The sequence below is a fragment of the Maylandia zebra genome, linkage group LG19 (assembly GCF_041146795.1).
Source record: "Maylandia zebra isolate NMK-2024a linkage group LG19, Mzebra_GT3a, whole genome shotgun sequence".
Lineage (NCBI taxonomy): Eukaryota > Metazoa > Chordata > Actinopteri > Cichliformes > Cichlidae > Maylandia > Maylandia zebra.
The window spans coordinates 28,141,779-28,164,073 of record NC_135185.1 but is presented as its reverse complement, the minus strand read 5'-3'; the positions used below and the strand labels follow the sequence as shown (position 1 = coordinate 28,164,073).

The window sequence follows — 22,295 nt, the reverse complement described above, 5'->3', positions numbered from 1 at the left end:
AAATGAAGAATTAATTAAATATAGAACAAACTAAATGGGAAACCAAGGTTAATAAAAAACAAAAGAAATTTAAACAAAATATGAACTTATGTCACAATTTATACATCAGTTCATGCAGTTTGTGACACTGTAATTAATTTATGAAGTCACTAATTTATTTATTTAAGTGTGTCAGAGGGGGTTTCCTCACCGACTTGGAGAAAGCCAAGCAGACGAGCGCTCTGTCAAAGAAGCCGGTGCCCAGAACATGGAGGGTGTTGAGGCTGACGGAGTCCCACACACGAACGTGAGGAGCCAGCTGCTGCCAGACAGGGAGTGCACACAACCATCGGCACAACACATCAGTTTGATGTGACGTACGGCTTGAAGAAGCAAATTCACTGAGAAAAATGCACTCGCTGGCCACTTTATTAGATACAGCTCAGCTGCTTATTAATGCAAATATCTAATCAGCCAGGGTTACGCTAGTTTCTTGAACACGGCGATGAGTTCACTGCTCACAAATGCTCTCCACAGCCACCAGATCTCCACCACAACCCAAAGGCTGTTTAGGTTGCATCATGGCTGTGCTCCAACATTTCTGCAGCATCTGTGTGATGTTATCATGTCAACATGAACCAACATCTTTGAGAAATGTTTCCATAGACAATTAAAGCAGTTTGGAAGGGAAAAAGGGGTCCAACTCTGTAAGAGTAAGGTGTACCTAAAAAAGTGACCGCTGGATGCAGGAACTCTCTGCCAGAATTAGGTAAATCTGTTCCTTCAAGAAAATAGAATTTACACCCAAACACAATAAATCAAAAATGATAACAGATAACTTGATAAAACATAAGGAGCAGATCTCACTTACTTTTCCGTCTGAGGAGGTGCCCGCCACCTGCCCAGTTGCTATGGTGATTTTATCAGGGTGGACAGCCAGGCTGGTGGAGAGAAAGATGTGAAAACAGGCTTTTTGACATCAAAGGACCGTTTGAATAAAGATGAGCCATGTGCTCCCAGGACATGAAAGGCCGCTTTTGGTGAGTGAGATTTTTAAAGATATGAATATGATATTCGCTGTAGCTACCACACGCTGTCTGCGTCAAACTGTGGAGGGAAATTAAACATATTAAGATGAATTCCTTTGGGGGCTTTGGCAGTGCAGCACCACTCGCAGGAAGTTCAAACACTTTGTCTTAAAAGGAGCGAGAATCTCTCTGATTCATCCTCTGATCTGTAATCCAAACTGGTGATTAATAAGATGAACTTTTATTAACCTCAGCGTGTGATAACATAATCATGGCAGTGACTGCTCAAGGTTACTCTCACTGCACTCCGAGCTTTCCTACAAATATACTTTCAGCCTTGTGCCTGAATGCAACACTTGAGTGCACCTGTTACTTCGCCTGCTGTAGTTGCATGAGTCAGTTGTGTATTTGTCAGGAATAGGAGATACAAAAGGAGCAAAGAGATGAGAGCGAGATTAAAGACTCGATCTGGGCTGCTGACGTCTCTTACCATTTGATGTCGTCTGTGTGTCCAGTGTAGTGTCTCTGCAACCGCTCGTCCACGTTAAACAGGACGACCACGGAGGCGATGAAATACACCGTTTCTCCAGTGGGGAGCAAGTAAAGGTTGGAGCGACAGTCTCGACCACGGTAGCCATAGCTGAACAAGAAAGCGGTCAAGGAATGAAAGAAAGGAAAACCCTAAATGGGTCTATAACACATGTTTTGCTCTGTTTTCTTTAATCACAAACAGCTATGTGCTTTCATTTGTGTAGCATTCATAAATTTAAACTGTGTGGATTAAAACTGAGATCAGGAGAAGCAAAAATAATAGACTATAAAATTAGCTTTGCATGATTCATAGTGAAAAGGAATCCTTTGTCTTCATTCTTTTCATTTCATCCACTGAGTGAGCTAATCTCGCCTTTCTTCTGATTGGCTGCCACTTGCAAACAGAACACTTGAACAGTGGGTGGGAGGGGCTTCTAAGGCTGAGATGACTGCATTAAAGATTTCAGTCTCTTTGACATCATGTAGATCCAAGGAAAACGGTCTGAAACCAAGCGTTTAGAGCTTTTTAAAGCACTACATGCTGCTCTATTCATATTATTGTTGAATTACACTTTCGGCATGTTTAATGTGGACATTCTTCACTGCAAAAGAAAACAACCAAAAGCTATATAGGTCCATTTTAAAAATGGGTAATTCATCATATCCAAAATGCACGGCCCACGTTTGTATTTCTGTCGGTGTGTTTGTTGTTTGTGCTTTCCTTATCAGATTTGATCATTTTCTGTTTTGCCTCTGGGTTTGTGACAGGCTTAACAACCAGCTATATTCACTCCTTCATCAACGAACAAAAGAAGCAAAGAAATAAAACCGCAGTGACACAAAGTAAAAATAAAACAGCACAAGAGGAGCTGCTGACTGGCCGTGCTTTAGCCTGCCAGCTGTGCGCAGGTTATTACTGACTCCAGGCCGCAGAGCGATGAGCCCGGCTCCGACAGCGGCAGCACAATCCGGTGAAAATGAACATCTGAACAGATCTGCTCTGACAAGCAGGGAAAGCAAAAAGACAGGCTCGCGCCTTCCTCCTCTTAACTCCCACAACTACATCACAATGTGGATTTCCTCAGATGATTACTTTGAGAAACTTTCCAAATCAGAAAGTGGGATTATACTTGAACTTTTTCTGTTCAAAACATGTCAAAATGCTCTCACACAAGCTCCCTGCCTCCGGTATTTGGCAAATAGGTTGCAGTAAAAGGATACACCCAGTCCAGCTTGAGTTTGTTGCTAGGTAGCTCTGCTCTTGCCTCCAGGCAGTAGCTGTCCACTTGGTCTTTGGGCATGTACATGGTGACGGGGCGTCCTTTCAAATACATTTTCACATAACCCTCCTCTAGAAAAGGCAACAAGAATAATCGGTGAGATAATGTTTAGATGCACAAACACAGAACCCCTGAATCCTGGGTGGAATTAAATCACTTACAGTGTCATTTTTTTTACTATACGGCAAAACAGAAGCACACACAGCACTGCTACTTAATACATCCATTATGGTGTGAATGACAAGGGTGATAATACTGAGTGTAAGACAAGACGAGAGGATGAAGTGATGTGAGATGATCAAAAAATGACAGAGCTTGGGAAGACAAACAGCTTTTTAACGGACTTTTATTGGCCATTTCAAAACACATATATGACAAGAAGCAGCACAAAATAAAACTGCAAACACTTTGTTAAAAATCTTCACAACTCAGGAATATTCAGCTCACAGCAGAGATTGACCAACATGAAACGCAGACACAAGAAGCAGTGAAAAGAAAAAAAAACCAGATTGAGGCTTAGAAGAGGAAACACTGAGAAATCATTTTAAAACATGCAAAATAAACCATGCAGAAGGAAACCAAAATGAACAAAATAAACTTTAATGTTAACAGATAATCAGAAAGGTTGACTAATGGATCAAATTGATGGCTTTAAAGGTTTTTGTACTCATTTTGCTGCTTTTTCTCTGATTCTTTCCTTGTGTTGTTTTTAAAGGGAAAGATCAGGTTTAAAATCATGAATCTTCCTTTATTACTTTAGACATAAAACATGCTGTCCTCTCTAGATAAGCTTGCTTATGTTTGCTAATAACAAATCTGGAAGTACTGGCTGGGGGATTTAATAGGGCTGCGGTAGCTGGGTGTATTAAGGGGAGAGTAGGATGACAGGCTCCCGGTCTTCCTCAACTGGATGCTAAAATTCGGGGTCGTTCTGGCCACTGAAACCTTAGCAGAGTTGCCTTTTTTGGCCCTGCTGATTTCTGAGGTTTGTTGTGTGTTGGCGGCTGAACGGGTTGTTACCCCTGAAGCTGCAGGGACGCTGCCTTTCCCAGTCAACTTTGTAGAGCGGCTGAGGTAAATCTGTACTGTGACTATAACATAGATAAGGAGAAAGAGCAGGGGAGTTGTTGATGAAGCGAGGCAATAGAGGTTGTCAGGGCCGGACAGATGAAGAGGGCAAAATAGGGACAAAGCAGGATCAAGAAATGCAAGAAGTTAGACACATGAAGTTTTTTTTACATTAAGTACAAGAATTATGAAACTGGTAGGACACAGGGAAACTATGGAAATTATTCCCAATTTAAGACAGCATATTGTTGAAGACTGGGATATATTTAGAAAAGTAGTAATTTAGTATCTGTTGAGCAATGCAAATTAAATTTGTCATTTTTAGTTGGTCTCATATAAGATCTCCCCCTCAGTCATTCGAAACCTTGTTTTGGAGCCTTTACATAAACTGTATATAAATGATGGCAGCAGTCATGGTTGTCAACTGGTTTGCATATTAATGCTTTGAGTTGACAATACTGGTTCTGGCCATCTGGGTTTCTCAGTCAGATTTGTGCCTTGGGTATCATTTCTGGTTTAAAAAACTAAGACATAGCACAATTGCGGGTAGCCACGCCCTAAAAGCATTCCCTGCATTATCCTCTATTTTACTATAAATGGAGATCATAATTTACAGCCTTTGGAAGAGATTGCAAAATAAAGAAAATGGTGTTACAAAAAAAGACCATATATTTTATAACTGCTATATTTTATGGGGCTATAATCTCTTAATTACATTTAAAAAAAAGCTTTATTGCTGAATTTCCGATTAATCAAATTGGACTGAAAGTCTAACTTCAGTGTTGTTTTTTTCAGGTTTTATTTTAATTAAAACATTAACATGAAAGGTTTAGGGGGTAAACAAGACCTTTTTGGGGGTTAACTTCTCAAAAACACAAATACGTCCAGTCTGCGACAAGAGGCTACACACACACACACACACACACACACACACACACACACACACACACACACACACACACACACACACACACACACACACACGACTTCATTTTAAGAAGTCACTAGCCTGAAACGTTGGAACCAGATGCTTTTAGCAACAAAATGTTCACAATCATCTCATTGTTTGTTTTAAAGATTACATTCCCCTGTAACAAGGCTGTGCAAACACCAATATATCTTTAAAGAAGTGGGCTTGGCTTTCACTTTGGTCAGTTTTGTTCAAACACTCATCTGAAGGGGACCACACACACACAAACACACACGTACACACACACCCAAACACACACTCACACTCGTCAGGCTGTGTGAGAAAACTACAAGCTGAAAAAAAAAATCAAACAGACTTCAATAGGAACTACCCAAAATCAGATACTCAGTGTGTTTGTAATGCAAATATTCACTTTGAGGGTGGGGAGGTAATAAGCAGTGGCAAATCTACATGCTCTGAACTGAAGCGAAGGATCTGAGAACAGAGGATTTAAAGAGTTTGCAGAAAAACTCAAAGCGACTGCGAGGCAGCAAGTGTCAGAAATCTTTGTGTGGTTACTATGGTGACAGAGACTAAATGCCTGTGAGCGAAAGTGAGGCTGTGAGCAAACAGGCACAACTGTGGTAAGGCGGCAGCTTCGCCCACAGCTGAATAATAAGTAAACTGCAAACACTGCAATCCCACTCTGATGCAGCACTCAGTGGAGGTTAGGTAGGAGGTGTGGGCATTTTTATGTTAATTAATCCAGGGAAGGCTATGTTCACACAGTTTTTGTGAACCCACTCCCGCCCCTGTCTGGACAGCTTTCTGTGTACTGCGAAAGTTTTAGATACCTAAAAGTTGGAGGTGAGCAAAACTATGAGTTGAAATTTCAGAGTTATACTCCATATTTTATCCAGAAGAGTAAAATAGCTTTTGAGGCTTAGAGCAAAAGTGATATGTGTTCAGAGATCAGAACAAATTGTCTGCAGTGTCCAGAGAGCTGTGGATAACTGGGAGCGGATGTGTATTAGGGGACGGGGGTGAGTGGCCTACCTTTGCAGTGGGTCACACGTCGCATTCCTTGTAAAGGTCACAGAGAGACACACAAGCACCAGGTGAGGCGTGGCATCGCTTCCTCACTTCCTGGTCTGTCCTAATATGAGTGAACTTCCTGTTTACTGGTTTTAATGAACAGCAGCTTCTCTCCGTAATGTTCTTAATGAATCAGCCTCATTCCTAATGGCTACTTTCCTTAAATGGCCAAAAGAATCAATGCTCGTTTCCTGGTGCTCCACCCTCTGCTCCTACACTGTAAGTGAATAATTAAATTAAAGCCCCCACCTGACCCCCATCTACTAACCCTTTTAGTCCTTGTTAAGCTAAAAACAAAGAAAAATGTCTATTTTGTTAGATTAGTTTAATGTGAGGACAAAGACTATTTTTTACTGAATATCAAATGTACCATTTTACGTTCATGTCCTGCAGGCAAGCATGAGATAAAAGCTAAGACTGCAATTATTGCTCACATTGGTTTATTGTCACATAGTGATAGGTTATGCCTATCAAGCTGCCTATGATCAATTAGCCTAAATCATCAGAGCATGACATAAGTGAAATAAATTAGCGGGAATATTGACTGGCTCATTCGATCATTTTTTGTGTCGTAAATTGCTGTTTTTCTTTTTTTTTTAAACTATGGCCTTAAACTTCTGAATATTTAAGGCAGTTTGTGACATGTGGTGGATCAGTAAGCTGCACGCTGTTTTATCTTTTCATAACACAGACAGAAACCTGGTAAAGCTTTGTCTCGTTCTGTAGATCGAGCCGAGTAAATATGGAACCAGATGAAACGCAGCAGTGCAATTTAGGCAGAAATCAATAGCATGCTGGATATGGAAATTCTGATCAATACTCATCTAATTTTATATTCAGTCCCATTGTCTTGTTACAATGTGCTTTCTGGATTTTGTTCAAAGGATACACCGTGTAAGACCTGGTTCACTTGTGAGGTGCATGATTCAAAAAGATTCAAAGCATCAGATTGAAGGATTTTCTTGAGAGGAATTTTTCAGCTGTTAGATGCTTGTATGTTTTTAACTTTTTAAAATTTACAGTAACTCAGAGAGGTCAAATGCACTACGATTTAAGAAAACACCAGCAAATAAAAAAAAATGCTGCTAAAGTACACAAAACACAACAGAAATGCAGATAAGAAAAAAAATCCAAAAAAAGACCCACAATGGAAGTAAAGAAAACCGAAAACTTGTGTTCTTGGGGGAAGCATTACCATGACGGAACGGCTGCATAAGTGACAGAAACCAAGACATGGGAAGAATCGCCCTGAGACAAACTTAAAAGAAGCGGAAGACGCCTCAGTGTTGTGAGGAGGAAAAAGATACAAGGGGCTGACTGTTTTAGTCTCATAACTCATATAATTCTGTAGATGCTTGTTTGCTTTTAGCCGTTAACTGTTAGCATGTCACTTCCGCTGCTGTTCCGTCACATTATTGTCCCCCCAAAACACGTTCTGTTTTGTGAGTTTTGTTTAGTTTTTTTGTAAGGTTTTTCTATTTTATTTTGTGTACTTTTGCAGAATTTTTGCTGGTGTTTTCTTAAGTTACACATTTGACCTTTCAGGGCCACCGTACTTTTTCTCATTGCTGCACTAATATCACATATTACGTGAGTCATATTAACCTTGCACTCCTTCCGCTATTAAAAACGTTTATATCGTTTTATGGAAATCACCTGGCCGCTAATTTAATTAGCTAGAAAGTTACTATAGCAAATGCCAATGCAATTAGCTATAACAGTTTACCCAGGAGTGTACTTTATATCATTATTTGTGGCCTCAAAGACAAACCCTTAAAAAGTTTCCTGTAAAGTTCTGATTTACTTGGAAAAGCCCCTGAAGGCTTGCTATTGATATATTTATGCATTTGAATCTCTTCAACAAAAGCAGAGGAAGTTTATCAGCTCACTGGACAATATTAGGATCTGCTTTTTTAACTGAGTATAAATGACAAACTGTTTAGCAGTGCAACCAAAAGTTCAGTTTAACATAAGAAGCAGGAAGAACTTATTACAAAAAAAAAAAAGACAAATGGCAATTTGAAGATGAGGATGTAGGATGCTTGTTACTTGTGAGGGAGGAAATAATGGAGAAAATGAACACTAAGACAAAGCATTGTGTGTTAGCCGTCAGTGGTCGTCTGGGTACAGAAAACAGTTCAAGGCATCTCTTGCACTGCTTCCTTTTAGGGATAAACAAAAAAGTGAATACATAATTCTGTATTTTAACAGGATTTCTAAAAAAAATGCATTGACCTCCGACTGACACAGAGAACCACTGAGCATCTTTTATGTAATGGCTCTCAATGAGTTGGACCATAGCTGGGAAACACATAGTCATCAAGGCCAGACAGCCATAAAGGAGACGCTTCTTACCTGCATTGAACACTGGGTCCCTCTGTTTGCTGCAAAGTAAACGAGTAAACAGACAGCTGTCAATCAGCACCCCAACTTTGGCTAAACCATCGCTACTGTATGTTTTAATTTGAAAGAGCCTTATAAGAAAAACCTTGTAGTTTCTGGTTTGCAAAACACAAACATTGTTATACATCTTAGCTTCCATGTGGCGCCGAATGGAGAAAAACTGATTCACTGCCGGTTCTGCCTAACCTGTCACTCCTTTTGCCGCTGGAGTTGCTTCCGGTGGATCCGGCTCGGGTTCGGTTGCCCTTGGAGTCACCTGAATCTTTCCGATTGAGTGTCCCCATTTGTTCATTAGAATTGGCTCTCCTCACAGTGCTGTGATTAAAAGGATGGAAGACAAAGTCACAAGAAATAGGTCACAAAACTTACCGGATGCTGCTTTTTCTGAAAATGCCATCTGGTAAAGTTTTCATCCAGATGTATACATTTTCCCCCCCTTAATCAGCTCAGATTTGTCCCCGTCTGGCACCTAGAGACAACCGGCCACTCACAAATAGGGCAAAGCTGGCAGACGGCTAAATACTAAGTAATACAGATTAATTTAATTCTGGATTAATTCATTACATAAATAAACCCTGCTTGTTGCTGCTTTTGCTGCATTACTACACAACTTAAGTACTAGAATAGCTTTATCCCCGCTCTACCTCCTGGCTGTGGCTCAGGATGTAGAGCGGCTGTGCACTAATTGAAAGGTTGGTGGTTTGAGCCTCCAGCCTGGATGCTGAAGTATCCTTAGGTAAAATACTGAACCCTGAGATGCTCCTATCAGAGTGTGTGAATATTATGTAATATTAGTATTACTGATTACAAGTAAGCAGTATGAGCAAAGTTGTTTGAGGAGATTAAGAACACCTTTCAGGACTCGAAGCATCTTTCTTAGAAGATTATTAAAGCTCAAACTTTTTGGGGCCATGCACCCCTTTCAGGCAAGGACATCATCCAGGGACACCTTTATAATGGTAGCATGAATAGAGATGTTCATTTACTCACGCCATCTCCATTCACTAGGAGGTCAAACTGTGCAGCAGCAGTAGAGGTTTGTTACACCTTGAGAATGGTTATCGGTTGTTAACCTGCAGAGGGTCCTTGCAGCCCAGTGTGAAGAACCACTGATCATTGGGCCTGCTTAGCAAACACTGCTACCTCACTAACAGCAAAACAGGAAAGTTGAGGACATCAGGTCCAATAAAAGTTGGGAAGAAGAAAGAAACAACTTTTTACAAAACCGCACAGTGCCGTTTCCTCAGAGTTTTACTGTGTTTACTCCTCTGTGATTATAATAACCACAGCATCTGCACAGACCTCTGTAAATCTGCATATTGGTGGTGCCGGCAGCCTGCCCATTCACAACAATAAAAAGGCTCCATCAGCAATCCAATGACCAGCAGGCCGAGTCACCTAATCCACCCTATGGGAGGAAAGTCTATTCAAATTCTAAAACTGGCCGGTGGCTGTTATCCCTTCTGGGATAACTTCTGTGTGTGTTTGTTCATTAAAGAAGAGAACAGGATGGAAAGAAGAGTGAGAGAAAGAGAGACACTGTTGTTTGCCGCGTTATCCCATGAGGAATCACAGTAATTGGACCACAGGGCTTTGAAGGCTGTTCTGTGTACACCAGTGCTGATGGGATTGTGATCAGTCTGCAGTTTAAGTAATCCCACACAGGCACAGCAAATAACACACACACTGCACCAAAGACTTAAAAAACATATGATTAATCACACCGAATAAAAAAAAAATTCATATAATTTAGTGAGCAATTTTAAAAACTGGAGATCAAGTTAAGCATGTGTTAGATCAGTTAAGCGCTGTATAAATCTACAGCATACTGTAACGTGGTGATAGTCTCACCTGAGGGGCAGATAGAGAATTCTGGAGGAACGAGACAGGGAGGAGAAACTGGACAGAGTGGCAGGACATAACAACATAGGTGAATGAGACATAAACAGAATGCATCACAGTGGGAAACGACATATAATCAGAGACAGACAATGAAGACAGGAAAAAGATGGGAAGGACCCAGCACAATACAGGAGACTACACGGAAGAGATATCTGATGAGAAATAACTCTATCTTGGAATACAACTAAAAACTAAAGACTTTAAGGGGTATAAGATTTGCTGCTATTGTGTTATCGGCGTTCACTCTATTTCCATCTTTAGCCTGACGTTGCCTCCACAGGGAAGATGGATTTGATTTTCCCTAACAAGTAGCAAGAGACCCATAACACTGATTCACAGCCATGCCAACATAACAAGTAAAAACAGTTGGGCTAATCATTAGTCTCCAGTGCCACTCATCATCCTTCAACTAAGAAAGTGCTGTTTCATGTCACGATGCCAAGCCTGGAACTAGACAACCCTAAAACTATGACTATTCAGGGTTGGATATATATATAATGAAATATACATTTAAAAAAAGATATTTTCAGTGTCAAAGCTTGAGCTCCTGAGTTTAATACTTCTAAAAGAGAGGCGGAGAAGCAGAGTTAACATTTGCGCGGACTGGAGCAGGCCCCTGCTGTGTGCCAAGCTTCATCTGATTTAGTTAATGTCATCAGAGAATGGGGAAAGGCGATTGTTATGCTGGCAGGCAAGATTGATAACCTGCACTCCATATTCACCTGTAAACGCACGGACGCACAAAGAACACAGAGCAGCAGATGATGAAAATGCTTCGTCTCCCTTTATCAGGGCTGTTAAATGTCAATGTGTGTGGATGATAAAAAGCCAGAAATGTGACGATTTATGGTTGAAATGACCTGGCGTGGCACAGGCAGACATGAGGGAAGAAATGTCGAGACACATAAAACTTCTGGGGTGAAGAACAATAAATCATTCCAGCGGTTTTAATGACGCTTGGGATTTTGTAGAAAAACAAGACAAAATCTGCTGACTCTGACAGTCCACACCTTCAAGTTGCTCTAAGGAAGCAAAAGGTTTCCAGAAATGCCGATAGCCTCCTTAAAATCGATTATAATGAACAGACAAAGAAGAGCAGAGGAAAAAAATGCTCAAATACATTTACAGTCATACTGGGTTTCCTTACGTCTTGTTGGCTGGCGCGCTGGTGTCCTTCCTGGATCCAGATCCAGATGGGGATGGCAGAGTCCCGCTGCTTTTCTTTGGTAGGACGGTCCCGTTGTTTACTGTGGGCCGTAACGGCAGGGTGGCGATCATTGGCCTGGCTGGAAGAAAGAGGACGACATGACGCGTTCAGAAAGAACCAGTATCAGAGTCAGCACCTGTAGTGTATTTAAAATAACGCTGTATGTACTGCCACCTCGGTTATTTGTCTACACATTCATTGAATTTGGAGTCAACAAACAATTAAACTCAGAATTCTTGATTTGAAGATAGTTTACTTTGCTTTTAGCTGAACTCTCAACATGTAAAAATTACTTTTTTCTTAGAGTGACCATGGGTTTGGGGAGGGTGGGGGTGGGGGGGCTTCCTGCTGGGGCAAAAGGAGCTGAGGATTGATAAGTCCTGGACACATGCCATGCCGAGTCAAACCATGCGCTGCCATGTCATGGATTTATTGAAATATTTCTTCATGTTTTTGTAGAAACACGGATAAATGAAATGTACAGTAGTGCTGGTTTTCCCAAAAATGCCCCCAGGGTTGCCACTGGCCTACTGTATAGGTTTATAGACACGTTTGTGTCATTTAATATACACAGTATATACTCACTGGTCATTTCATTAGATACACTTGCTCAACTGCTTGTTAACACAAATATCTAACCAGCCAATCACTTGGCAGTAGCTCAATGCATGACCTTGACTCATTGGTCGGTTTGAGAAACTGCTCATCTGCTGCGATTATGCCACGCAACCACCTTTAGTGTTACAGAGAATGGCCTGAAAAATAGAAAGTGTCCAATGAGCTTCAGGCTCCTGGGTGAAAATGCCTCATTGATGCCTGAGGTCAGAGAAGAACGGTCAGACTGCTTCAAGCTGATAGGAATGCAACAGTAACTCAACAAAGGCATGAAGAAGGAAACATCCCTGAACACACAACCTTGAAGCAGATGGGCTACAGTAGCAGAAGACCACACCAGTTACCAATCTTGTTAGTGAAGAATAAGAAACTGAGGCTACAGTTCACTCAGGCTCACCAACACTGGGCAAAAGATTACTGAAAAAGCGTTGCCTATTCCGCTGTGATATTTGGATAGGATGTTAGGGTCCTCCTTTGGGATGTGGTGGACGGGGAGATTCCAATTACGGATGTGCAGCAGATTCCAAATCAATATGGAATTGTTGGATTCATACCATTAAGGCAGCTTTGAAGACAAAATGTGCTCCAACCCGGTACTAGCAAGGGGTAACTAATGAACTGGCCAGTGAGCGTAGTTTGACTTTCAGGGTTTTGTTTCCCAAATGTAAATATAATTCCAATGTGAGGGTTCAGAGATGGGAAATAACTGCACAGTGTTTTATATCTTCAGGTTAAAAAAGAGGGAGAAGATTAAGTGATTATATATAAACAAGTAAACTAAATTTAAATGTAATTGTTTTAAAGGTTTCTCATTGAGATGGAATACAGTTTGTAGAAAATGGAGTGGTATCAGAAAAACTGACACACACACCCACCCACCGACACACACGCACGCACACACACAATTCATTCAGGCAGCATAGACTAACAGATCCAAGCTGCAGCTTTATCTGCAGTGATAAATATTTAATAGACACTGCTTCATCCAGACACACATTGATACTCAGGCCTGTGCACACACTCCCTCTGTTATCTTTCATGTAGTAATTACGCAGCAGGGGCAAAACGAGGTTTGTAATTTTGTTAGCATGTTAAAGAAGACAAATGCGTGTGCTCCTCTGTGTACACGATTGTCCACATGCAGTCAGCCTGACTGGGTTAAACTTTCTGAATCAGATCACTGTGCTTCAGTCGAGGGAAAGCAGACTGCTGGTGGGGAACAATGAGTCCGAGTCATCCTCCACTTCCCCAATCAAACTGAAACTCCATCTGTCCAGACTCACTCCTGAGAATGGAGCTGTCAGCAGCTAAGAATCCTAATCTGCTTTTGCTTCATTACTCTAAAGCACATGTGAGGACTTGAAACACATGAAGTGCAGCTGATTTCCCATGCAGCCTTTATCAGCCTCAGGAGTGACAGCACGATTTCATGACCAAAGTTTACACATCTCCACTGAAAAATCGATGCATGCAGTATTGTTAAGCAATAAAAATGCAAAAAACATGTGAAAAAAGTCTACCTTTTATCACTCTCTGGGGCTCGCTTTTTTAAAGTTTATGCAATGTTTTCAGCACAGATGAGAAGAGCATGCAGCTGTGTGACACTAGGTGGAGAGATCATCAGAGTGAGGCATTTTAAGGTTTAGCAACTGTGCCTTTGACTTATGATAAAACCATTCGTGAAGGTGAATCACATTCTGGACTTTGGAAAATAAACTGAGCCTGTGTCAGGGAGGTGTTGATTTAACTCTACACCTCAGCCGAATAGGTTGGGATGCTTTCTTATTCCTTTTCATTCCAGAGAGAGAGTTGTGAAAATCAATACAGCCTCTGTTCAGTGGGAAGCTACAGCCAGCAGCTAGTGAGCTTACCAGAAAGACAGGAAACAAAGGAGAACGCTAGCCTGGCTCTTATCAAACAAAACCTCATAAAACAGTTTTTGTGCTGACACAAATTCCCACAAAGATCTGTCTTCAAACTCGGATCACAGTGCAGTGAGCCGTATTGAATGCAACTGTGCATTTCCTGGTGAAATACTATATATTTAGGATAATAGTAGCAGGGCAGGCAGTGACACAATACCAGGTCTGGTTAGTGCAGTCAGGCTACACAGTGAGCCTACCTGGCTTCCCAACATTGCTGTCTGCTGAGGGAGATTTTCTCATCATAGCGGGGTCTATACATGTAAGGCAAAAGCATTCAACAAGACAACACAGTCCAAGAGAAGATGGGACAGGAAGGAGAGGAGAGCGATGAGTCAGATGAAAGAAAACTAGCGGGATTTGAAGATCAGCATCGACAGGTCAGAGTGGAAAAACAGACCCAAGAGTCCTGAAAAACCACATGTGCAAGCCAGTCTGTGTGTGATGCATATACTATAATAGCAAGCCCCTAGGCTTTGTGCTGGACTGTATGTTACCTTTGGTGGGTCCTCTGCGTGCACCCATGGCCTGCTGCTCTTCAGACACATTGAGTCTGCGGACCACGTCAGCTAGAGCGGACTTGAGCAGCTGAATCTCATCCTCCTGCATCTGGACCCTCTGCTCCAGGGAGGCGATGCGGTCGGTCACCTCCATACTGCTGGCCGCTGACGCACTGTCATCTGAGGACGCAGTGAGCTCACGTTAGAAAACGCAGAAAACTAATGAGAAAAGTAAACAGTGGTTTTTCAGATAATGTCACATTATCAGTACAGGCGGCTACAACTTTCAAACCCTGAACTCACTTTTATCCTTTTATACTTTCAGCATCTTTGACTATGAAGACTGTTCGCCAGCCTGGTTTTAGTGTCTGTTCTCTGATCTTAAACTAACTTAACACATTATTACCACCTCTCCACCTGACACACTAATAAAGGCCAAGCATAGGCCACCAGGGTCCACTTCATTAATGATCACACACACACACACACACACACACACACACACACACACACACACACACACACACACACACACACACGCGCATCTTAATGCAGGGTCTCCTCCATTAAGACTTTGATGTCACAGGGGTTTGATGAATTATTAATGTAAATCACTGCTGTGTTTTCCCTGCAGACTTGTAATAACAGCCTGATGCATTATGCATTAGAGAGCAGGCATCTGGTGATTAGACAGATCTGCAGCCTTGTTTCTGCTGGGAATCTGAGTTAGACCCCAACTGCTTGGTGACATTATGGAAATCGTGAAAAAGGCTTCTGACCTCTGTAAATAACATTCTCAAACAATGTAGCGCAACAGTGTCTCAGACAAACTGAAATGTGTTTGTTTTCAGACAATCTGGTGAAACAAAACGGGTGTGATGATGCTCTAAGGAAGCAAAAGCTGCTCTGCGGAGGCGTGAGTTCCCCAAATATTCACTTGTAGATAGAAATTCAGAAAAACTGCAGTATTTTTAGTTCCATAAAATAATTAGATAAATAAAAACACACATTTGGATCAATGACACTAATAACATAAAGACAACTTCCTACCAAATATGATCTAAATAGAACAAAGAGTCGTTAGTGAAATTGTAATACTTGATTATTAATTTGAAATAAATAATTCTTTACTCAAATTTAAATTTTCTTCCAAAATGAATGGCAAACATTTAAGCACAAATAACACAAAAGAGTGTGCGACTTTAGGACTGTCAAACTCCTTTTCTTACAATTTTACATCATAAGTATTCATAAGTGTATAATCCCATAAGATCCAACGAAGTCGCTGTAATCTAATTGTCAAAACATGCCGGAAAGGCAATTTCACCGATTTGTTTACAAGTGGGAAATTCCATTAGCGAGCAAAATTCACCGTTAGCTGGTTATGAATCGCTTCGGTCAAGGAGACCCTCGATTAGACAAGATGATGAACTGGCGCATTAAGCAGATGGGGCACGTGAAGCTTGTAGCATAAAATGGAAATCTGCATACGTACAGAATGGCTGAATCAAGCAATTACAGTCGACACACAAACACAGACTACAGCTGTGCACACGGCTACACATTACTGCTGACTTGAGATTTCCCTGAAAGGTTGCAATAATAATGCTAACTGTGTTTTGAGACTGGACTAACATAAGTATAGTGCTTAAAAAATTATTAGACCTTCTGTCAAAAAACAAGAAGACAGAAATATTTTAGAAATCTGTCAAAAACTTGTTTAAAAGTAAAAAACTACTGACCTCCACTTTTCATATCCACACCTGAGCCGGTGTTGTGCCAAAAAGTGATTGTCTGCCAAAAAGTGATTTCCAATGTTTCTGTGTATTTTTTATGTGTAATATCTTTACGTATGTTCATAAATAGACTTCGGTGAACAGGGTTTACAAAGGGGTTATATAGAGAATTAAAACAATATCTGTTTTTCAAGTATCTTTACAACTCTCTGCTATTGTACTTACATTAGCCTGTGGCCATCTCCCTGTACAACGCATCCACTTAACACACTGTTTGCTGCTACAACTACACATGTTTCTTTTCCAACTATTTATTTATGAGTGACTTATGTATGTATGTATGTATATATATGTATATATTGTACTATTCTTAGTTAGCGTATTGTCTGTCTTGTCTTAATGTTGGTTTAAAATGGAGCACTGTAACAAAAAATAATTTCCCCCAGGGATCAATAAAGTATTCTGATTCTGATTCTGATTCTGATTCTGATTATAACCAATCCGGTCCTTTATCCCCACTTAAAATATTTTTACAGAAATATTGTAATATTTGCTGCCATGTCTGCTGTCCTCTTGGCCAACTTACTCTTACAAAAGACATTTTTAATGTTAATGAGATTTTTTTAACTGCATAAATAAAGGTTATATAAAAGTCACTGCCAAAAACTGATTGCGGCTTCTACCTTGTTACACGAATGTTGTTTGTGGCTCAAGATGACTTTATGTCATCCATGAGGGATGCATTTGACATATGTTTCACATATTATAGCCCAACAAGTTACTTATAGCAGTTTAAATACGAGCAATCAGTTTTTGGCAAATACCGGAAATCAGTTTTTGGCAGACAATCACTTTTTGGCACAACACCGGCACAGTCGACTTCTTTGACAAGTCAGGAATCGATCGAGTAGAACATCAAGCCTGTCCGTCCATTCTCTTCTGCTTAATAGGTGTTTATAGGCGTCTTACCCTGTTTACTTATTACATAAAGACCCTAAGTCTGAGTTTAACTGTTCTAATTACACAAATTAAAATGACTTTAAGTGGGAGATAAATATCTATGAAGATTCATGGCCACCAACCAACCAATGGTTATTTGTATGTTTACCTGCTAATGAGGAATAGAGATCACCAATGTCGTTATTATTCATCTTCAACCATGAGTATCTGTGAAAAGATATTTGAGCAAGCAACTATCGCCATGTCCAGAGTAGAGTGCTTACAAACACAAACAGAGTTAACAGAGTTGCTGACTTTAGAATTCAGGTCATGTGACAGGTATTTTTTATGGCATCAAAGCCTGTAACACACTTGATATAGGTATTATTTGTATGCACCTTCTAATATTTTCACCGCCTGGTGAGAATCCTATAATGAAACCCCCGCTGTGGAGAAATGGCATCTGATGAAAACTGCAGGTGTGCAATCTTTTACATTACACCGACAGCAGAAGCTTTACAGGTTCAATGAGAAATATGTCTGTCTCATTATACGCTCATACAGACAGATTTTTACTCCAAGGATATGCTTTCTTGTTTCATAAGCAAAATCGCAATCTCGCTCCTTCTTTTCCACAGACACACACTGACAAAGCCTTTTCCACAGATCTTAATAACATTTAGCTCACCTGAGATTCTCTCTTTGAAGCAATCCTTGTTCATATTTACATGCAACAGTGTGTCACTGAGTGAACATCCAGAGATAACGCTTCTATTATCTGTCGAGCATCTGTCGTGGGTCTGCTCCCAACACTGACACAATGACAGTGTAATACCGAAGCACAATGACTGGCTGTCACGGCCCCGTTTCCACCCAGCCCTGTGCTACCATCCCAACATATGCCACTTTCTGCCTTGGTTCCAACATCTGGGCCGAGTTAACGCCCACTAACATGTTTACAGCTACAACCAGAATCGGAAAAGGTCAGATAAGTTTGTTTTCATATGGAGGAATATGTGTTGATGGCGTGATGCTTATGTGCCGACAGCGCGATCACACAGAGAGCCGATTTAGCTAAATTTGCTCAGCTCTGTCTGGGGCTCAGGTCACATGCCTTCTGCCCAGAGACTCAGTATCAGTAAGATGTCAATCTTCATTTAACAGCAAATCCATCACCACAAAACAAGATTGCTGCACCAGTGTGGTATTCACACCTGTCAGCCATCTGCTTAAATCACTTCATTTCTGTCAGTCTGCTCCAGCTTCTATCTGACTTTTTCTTTCTGTCCCTATTTTGTTATCTGGTCAATACCCGGCTGGGTCACAAATCCGAGGCGGATCTCAGAGCCCATCTGTCTGCTCGCCGTAATGCATTTTGACACCCTGCTCCCTATTACCTTCCTCCTGCAAGTAGATGTGATTCTGGCAGAACCAGCAGCCTGCTTAAGTGCTTGTCCATCACTGCAGCCACGGGGATTAAATGAAAAACGCTCTTCAGTTCATTTTTTTTACAGCTCTAAAATAACCCAACACTCCAGCTTGCATCTCCGCCTTATTTACTGACCTCACTGTCATCAATAATGAACACTGGAGGAGGAGGGCACACATGCTTTGACTCATTTCCCCTTCTTCTGGACTCGTGCTTTCCAAAGAATCGATACGCTAAAGGAGTAAAAATAGATGTGGAAAATGCTTATGACGAGCATAAAGGGGAGCAAAGCACAGCAGCCTCATAAATTCTGCAGGAGCCTTTTTAGCTGAGTCACTCCTTCAATATGTAAAATATGTAAGGATATGAATGCACATACAGACACGAGGAAGGGAAAAAAGACAAGGTTAGGGACATTCCCTTGGAGGAAATGTCATGCTAGCAGCTGTCTCCCCATGTGTTCGAGCACTCGTGCTCACTTTGCCAATAACCCGCTGACAAACAGAGTGATTGATGTCTGTTTTCTTTACTCTCAGCGGTGCAGAAGATCCAAACAATAAAGCTAAACTGATTTGATGGAAAGTTCAGCTGCCAGGTTAAGCTGTGCCACAATGGGAGGTACCGAAAAAGCCGCAACCAGTGTTTGCAGAGAACCACCAGATCAAAAGAGCGAGAGGCTGCAGGAAACAGGTTGTCACAACATTTTGACAACTATTCCTGTTTTTCAGGCAGAAGGGCAGATCTGATATCGCAGATATGCAGCTTCGGTGCATCTTTTTGCTACTTGCTTGTGCTCCAGCTTGCCAGATTTTTTTACCCCCCCCCTTTTTAATTTCACAACACAGACGCACATAGACCAGGTGGTGTTACTGCCACAGCGCCAGTTCAGCTGCTCCAAATTGAGTCACACTTAATAAACAACCAGTCTTCAGCATGATTCACTAATGGAGGTCTGGACTTTATCACCATTGAGCAGCACAAAGGAATTAAAGGAGGCAGCGATTTAAGGACAGGCATGAGAAATACAGAGCTAAATGAGAGAGAATAAAGGTGGGTGTGTGGCCGTGATCACAGAGCAGGTGGTGCTTTGACCTGAATGCTAATTTCAGTAAGCACTCTGATGAAACGTGGGTGTGATATTAGCATATTTTTAGCATATTTACCTTAATGTAGCAAATCAACATGCTACTTTGACAATTAGTTCTGAATTTCAGCTAATGATGGCACTTTGTTACTACCTCATGATAACTTAATGTCAACTTTCAGGGCACTTCAGCACAATACTAGAACTAAGTGGAAAACTAATAACATGTGTGATGATTATTTTTTTCTAATGTTATGCACAGTACAAGACAAGAAAAGTGTTGTGCTTAAAAGTGACGCATTTACACAGTTACAGTGTGCCTCAGGGACGACTGAAATGATCCATCAGGTGCCTGTCAGGAGGTCGGAGAGTTTAGTTACAGTTACAGACTGGAGAGAAAAATGAGGAAAGAGAGAAACAACAGACTGAGAGTTACTTAAAAGCCCATCAATCCCCTGTGTCACCTGCAGGAGAGAGCAGGGGACGACCTGATAGCTTTAGCTAATCAACTGGTCAGATTAGGGAGACAGATGCAGTTTACAAGCTGCCACTGAGGGCTTTTGCCTGACCGGGGCTTAAGAGGTAATAAATATCTAGAGGTGGATAAGAGAAAGGGAAGCCCTCACAGGCAACCTGGGAGGAGATTAAAGAGGAGGAACCACTGAGAGGAAGATGGAGATGATAAACAACGGAGGAAAAGCTTCTTTGTCCTGTCAAAATGGTAGCACTGAAAGACCCAAATAGGCTGACAAAGACAAGAATGAAAGATGGAGCTGTGTGCATGTGTAAGTGTGTGTCTTTGCACACACAGGGGTCAGAAAGAGTGAGTCTGGGTCAAACAGGGGTATGAATTGGGGCCAAAAGACCCCCCTCTGAGAGATCCTACTGTCCTTGTAAGAAGATGTTAAACCCTTCCTTCCTGACATCAGCTACATCCTTCCTGGGGTCAGAGTGAGGTCAGACGGGAGCTAGCTCCACCTTGCTCCTCTCACCATCACACCTACACACATCCAACATACTGCACAGGAGCTGAAATGCTGGCGGCGGTGATTTACAAATAGATGGTGTTAAGTGCTGCTTATTTTTCTGAGTGATTGATCAGATAATGTATTAAACACCATCAGTACTATTCCCCTGCCTCCTGTGGGACTGCACACCAATTATTAGAGAAATGGAGGAAGGCAGAAAAAATGGAAGGCTTTTCTCATAAATCTCTTGAACTTGTCTCCACAATCCACGTTAAAGGAGCTTATTGTGCATTTTTTCCTTTATTCTGTCACATATCTAGACTATGTAACTATACAGTTTCAGTGGATGCCCATGTTAAACACGGAACTTTCCTGTAATGAAGTCAGCATATTTACAAGTCATCAATCCTCAGTTTCAGACTGTTTCAGGCTATGAGCACTGAAGCTCAGCCCACCGATAGGTCCAATTTAACCATGTGGTATTTGCTGTCAACGTTCCAATGAACAACATCAAATTCAGTCGCTGTCAACCACAAAGTCTCCGTAACAACAAGGCCTAAGGCCAGGACATGGATGTGTGTTTCAGATGTGAGAGGATCTGAAATAACAAATATAAACACCTGCTCAAGCCCTGTAATTCCCCAGTGATTTAGAAAGAAACAGTCCAGAAAAAAGAAAAAGAAACTACATAAAAGAGGCCTAATCAAGGCAGATTTACCTCGAGCACATGACATACATGAACTCCACTCGGCTTCACACAAACACACTCCCTCCAACACACACACACTCTCCTCTGTCAAAGAGGAAGTGGTCACAGTGTGGCAGAGGGATTATGCTGGATTTGTGGAGCAGATCTTGCTCAATGCTAGTGATCCTTAAACTCTGGGGGGGGGGGGGGGGGGGGGGGGTTGAGCTTAGCAGCAGGCTGAATTTTATTCTCCCTCCTTCGGTCTCTAACCTCTTTCACCTCTCTATTTGTCTGCTCTCCTCTCTCCTGAAAGTCTTGTGGGATGAATTCTTGAAACAAAGCAGGAAATAAATTGACTGTGGGAAGAAAAAGTGAGCCTGAAGGATTAAACGTAAAGAGGACTTGGCAGTAAAATGTTTTTATTATCTTTCTCTAGCATTTATCTCCCTCATTTTTCCTGCTCTTGTCCACGCTGTTCGCCCAATTAGAGATTAACTCCTAGTGGTAGACTGTTTCAAGAGGTGGGGCTTTCAGAGTGTGGGATACTTGAAGCGTCAATAGACTAAGATGTAGCTGAAGCCCCAAAGCTCCATCGGAACGAACCGCAATGTGCACACGTGAAGTCTAGACATTCTCAAACACTGCCAAAGCTTCATAATTAGAAATCTTCTTCTTGCTATTATTATTATTAGAATTAAACTATTGCAAACACATATATAAGCCTACAGCCAGTATTGTACTCTGATATCCTCATGCTGATATTGTTAACATGCTGAGATGCTTACTGTCTTAGTTGCCTTAAATTCCCTTAGTTTTGCAGGAATCAGATAAAAGATATATATATATATATCAGAGAAAACAATGAGACCAACACATCATTGAGGTTTGCAGACATTCGTTTACGCACAGCTCTCTTAAGATCATGCTCTAACATTTCAATCAGATGTTGCATGACCCAATTTGGCCCAAGTTTTAGCTGCCAAACAGAAGGCCTTATATTTGAATTTGGAA

General features: G+C 41.3%; 1 protein-coding gene across 7 annotated transcripts in view; it reads right to left on the bottom strand.

Annotated features, from left to right (window-relative positions):
- Positions 1–22,295, bottom strand: part of eml1 (EMAP like 1) — a 53,661-nt gene that overhangs the window by 7,955 nt on the left and 23,411 nt on the right. For 2 of the 7 annotated variants that reach the window (XM_024806223.2, XM_004540533.3), the window contains exons 2-12: positions 14,438–14,620; positions 14,141–14,194; positions 11,344–11,482; positions 10,146–10,193; positions 8,481–8,609; positions 8,247–8,275; positions 5,853–5,879; positions 2,760–2,889; positions 1,498–1,647; positions 851–920; positions 191–301 (exon numbers count right to left, since the gene is read on the bottom strand). In XM_024806223.2, the coding sequence (XP_024661991.2) occupies positions 191–301; positions 851–920; positions 1,498–1,647; positions 2,760–2,889; positions 5,853–5,879; positions 8,247–8,275; positions 8,481–8,609; positions 10,146–10,193; positions 11,344–11,482; positions 14,141–14,194; positions 14,438–14,620 (1,070 nt within the window). The remainder of the gene's footprint in view (positions 1–190; positions 302–850; positions 921–1,497; positions 1,648–2,759; positions 2,890–5,852; positions 5,880–8,246; positions 8,276–8,480; positions 8,610–10,145; positions 10,194–11,343; positions 11,483–14,140; positions 14,195–14,437; positions 14,621–22,295) is intronic. The other 5 variants (XM_004540534.3, XM_004540535.3, XM_004540538.3 and 2 more) reach the window with 5 other exon arrangements.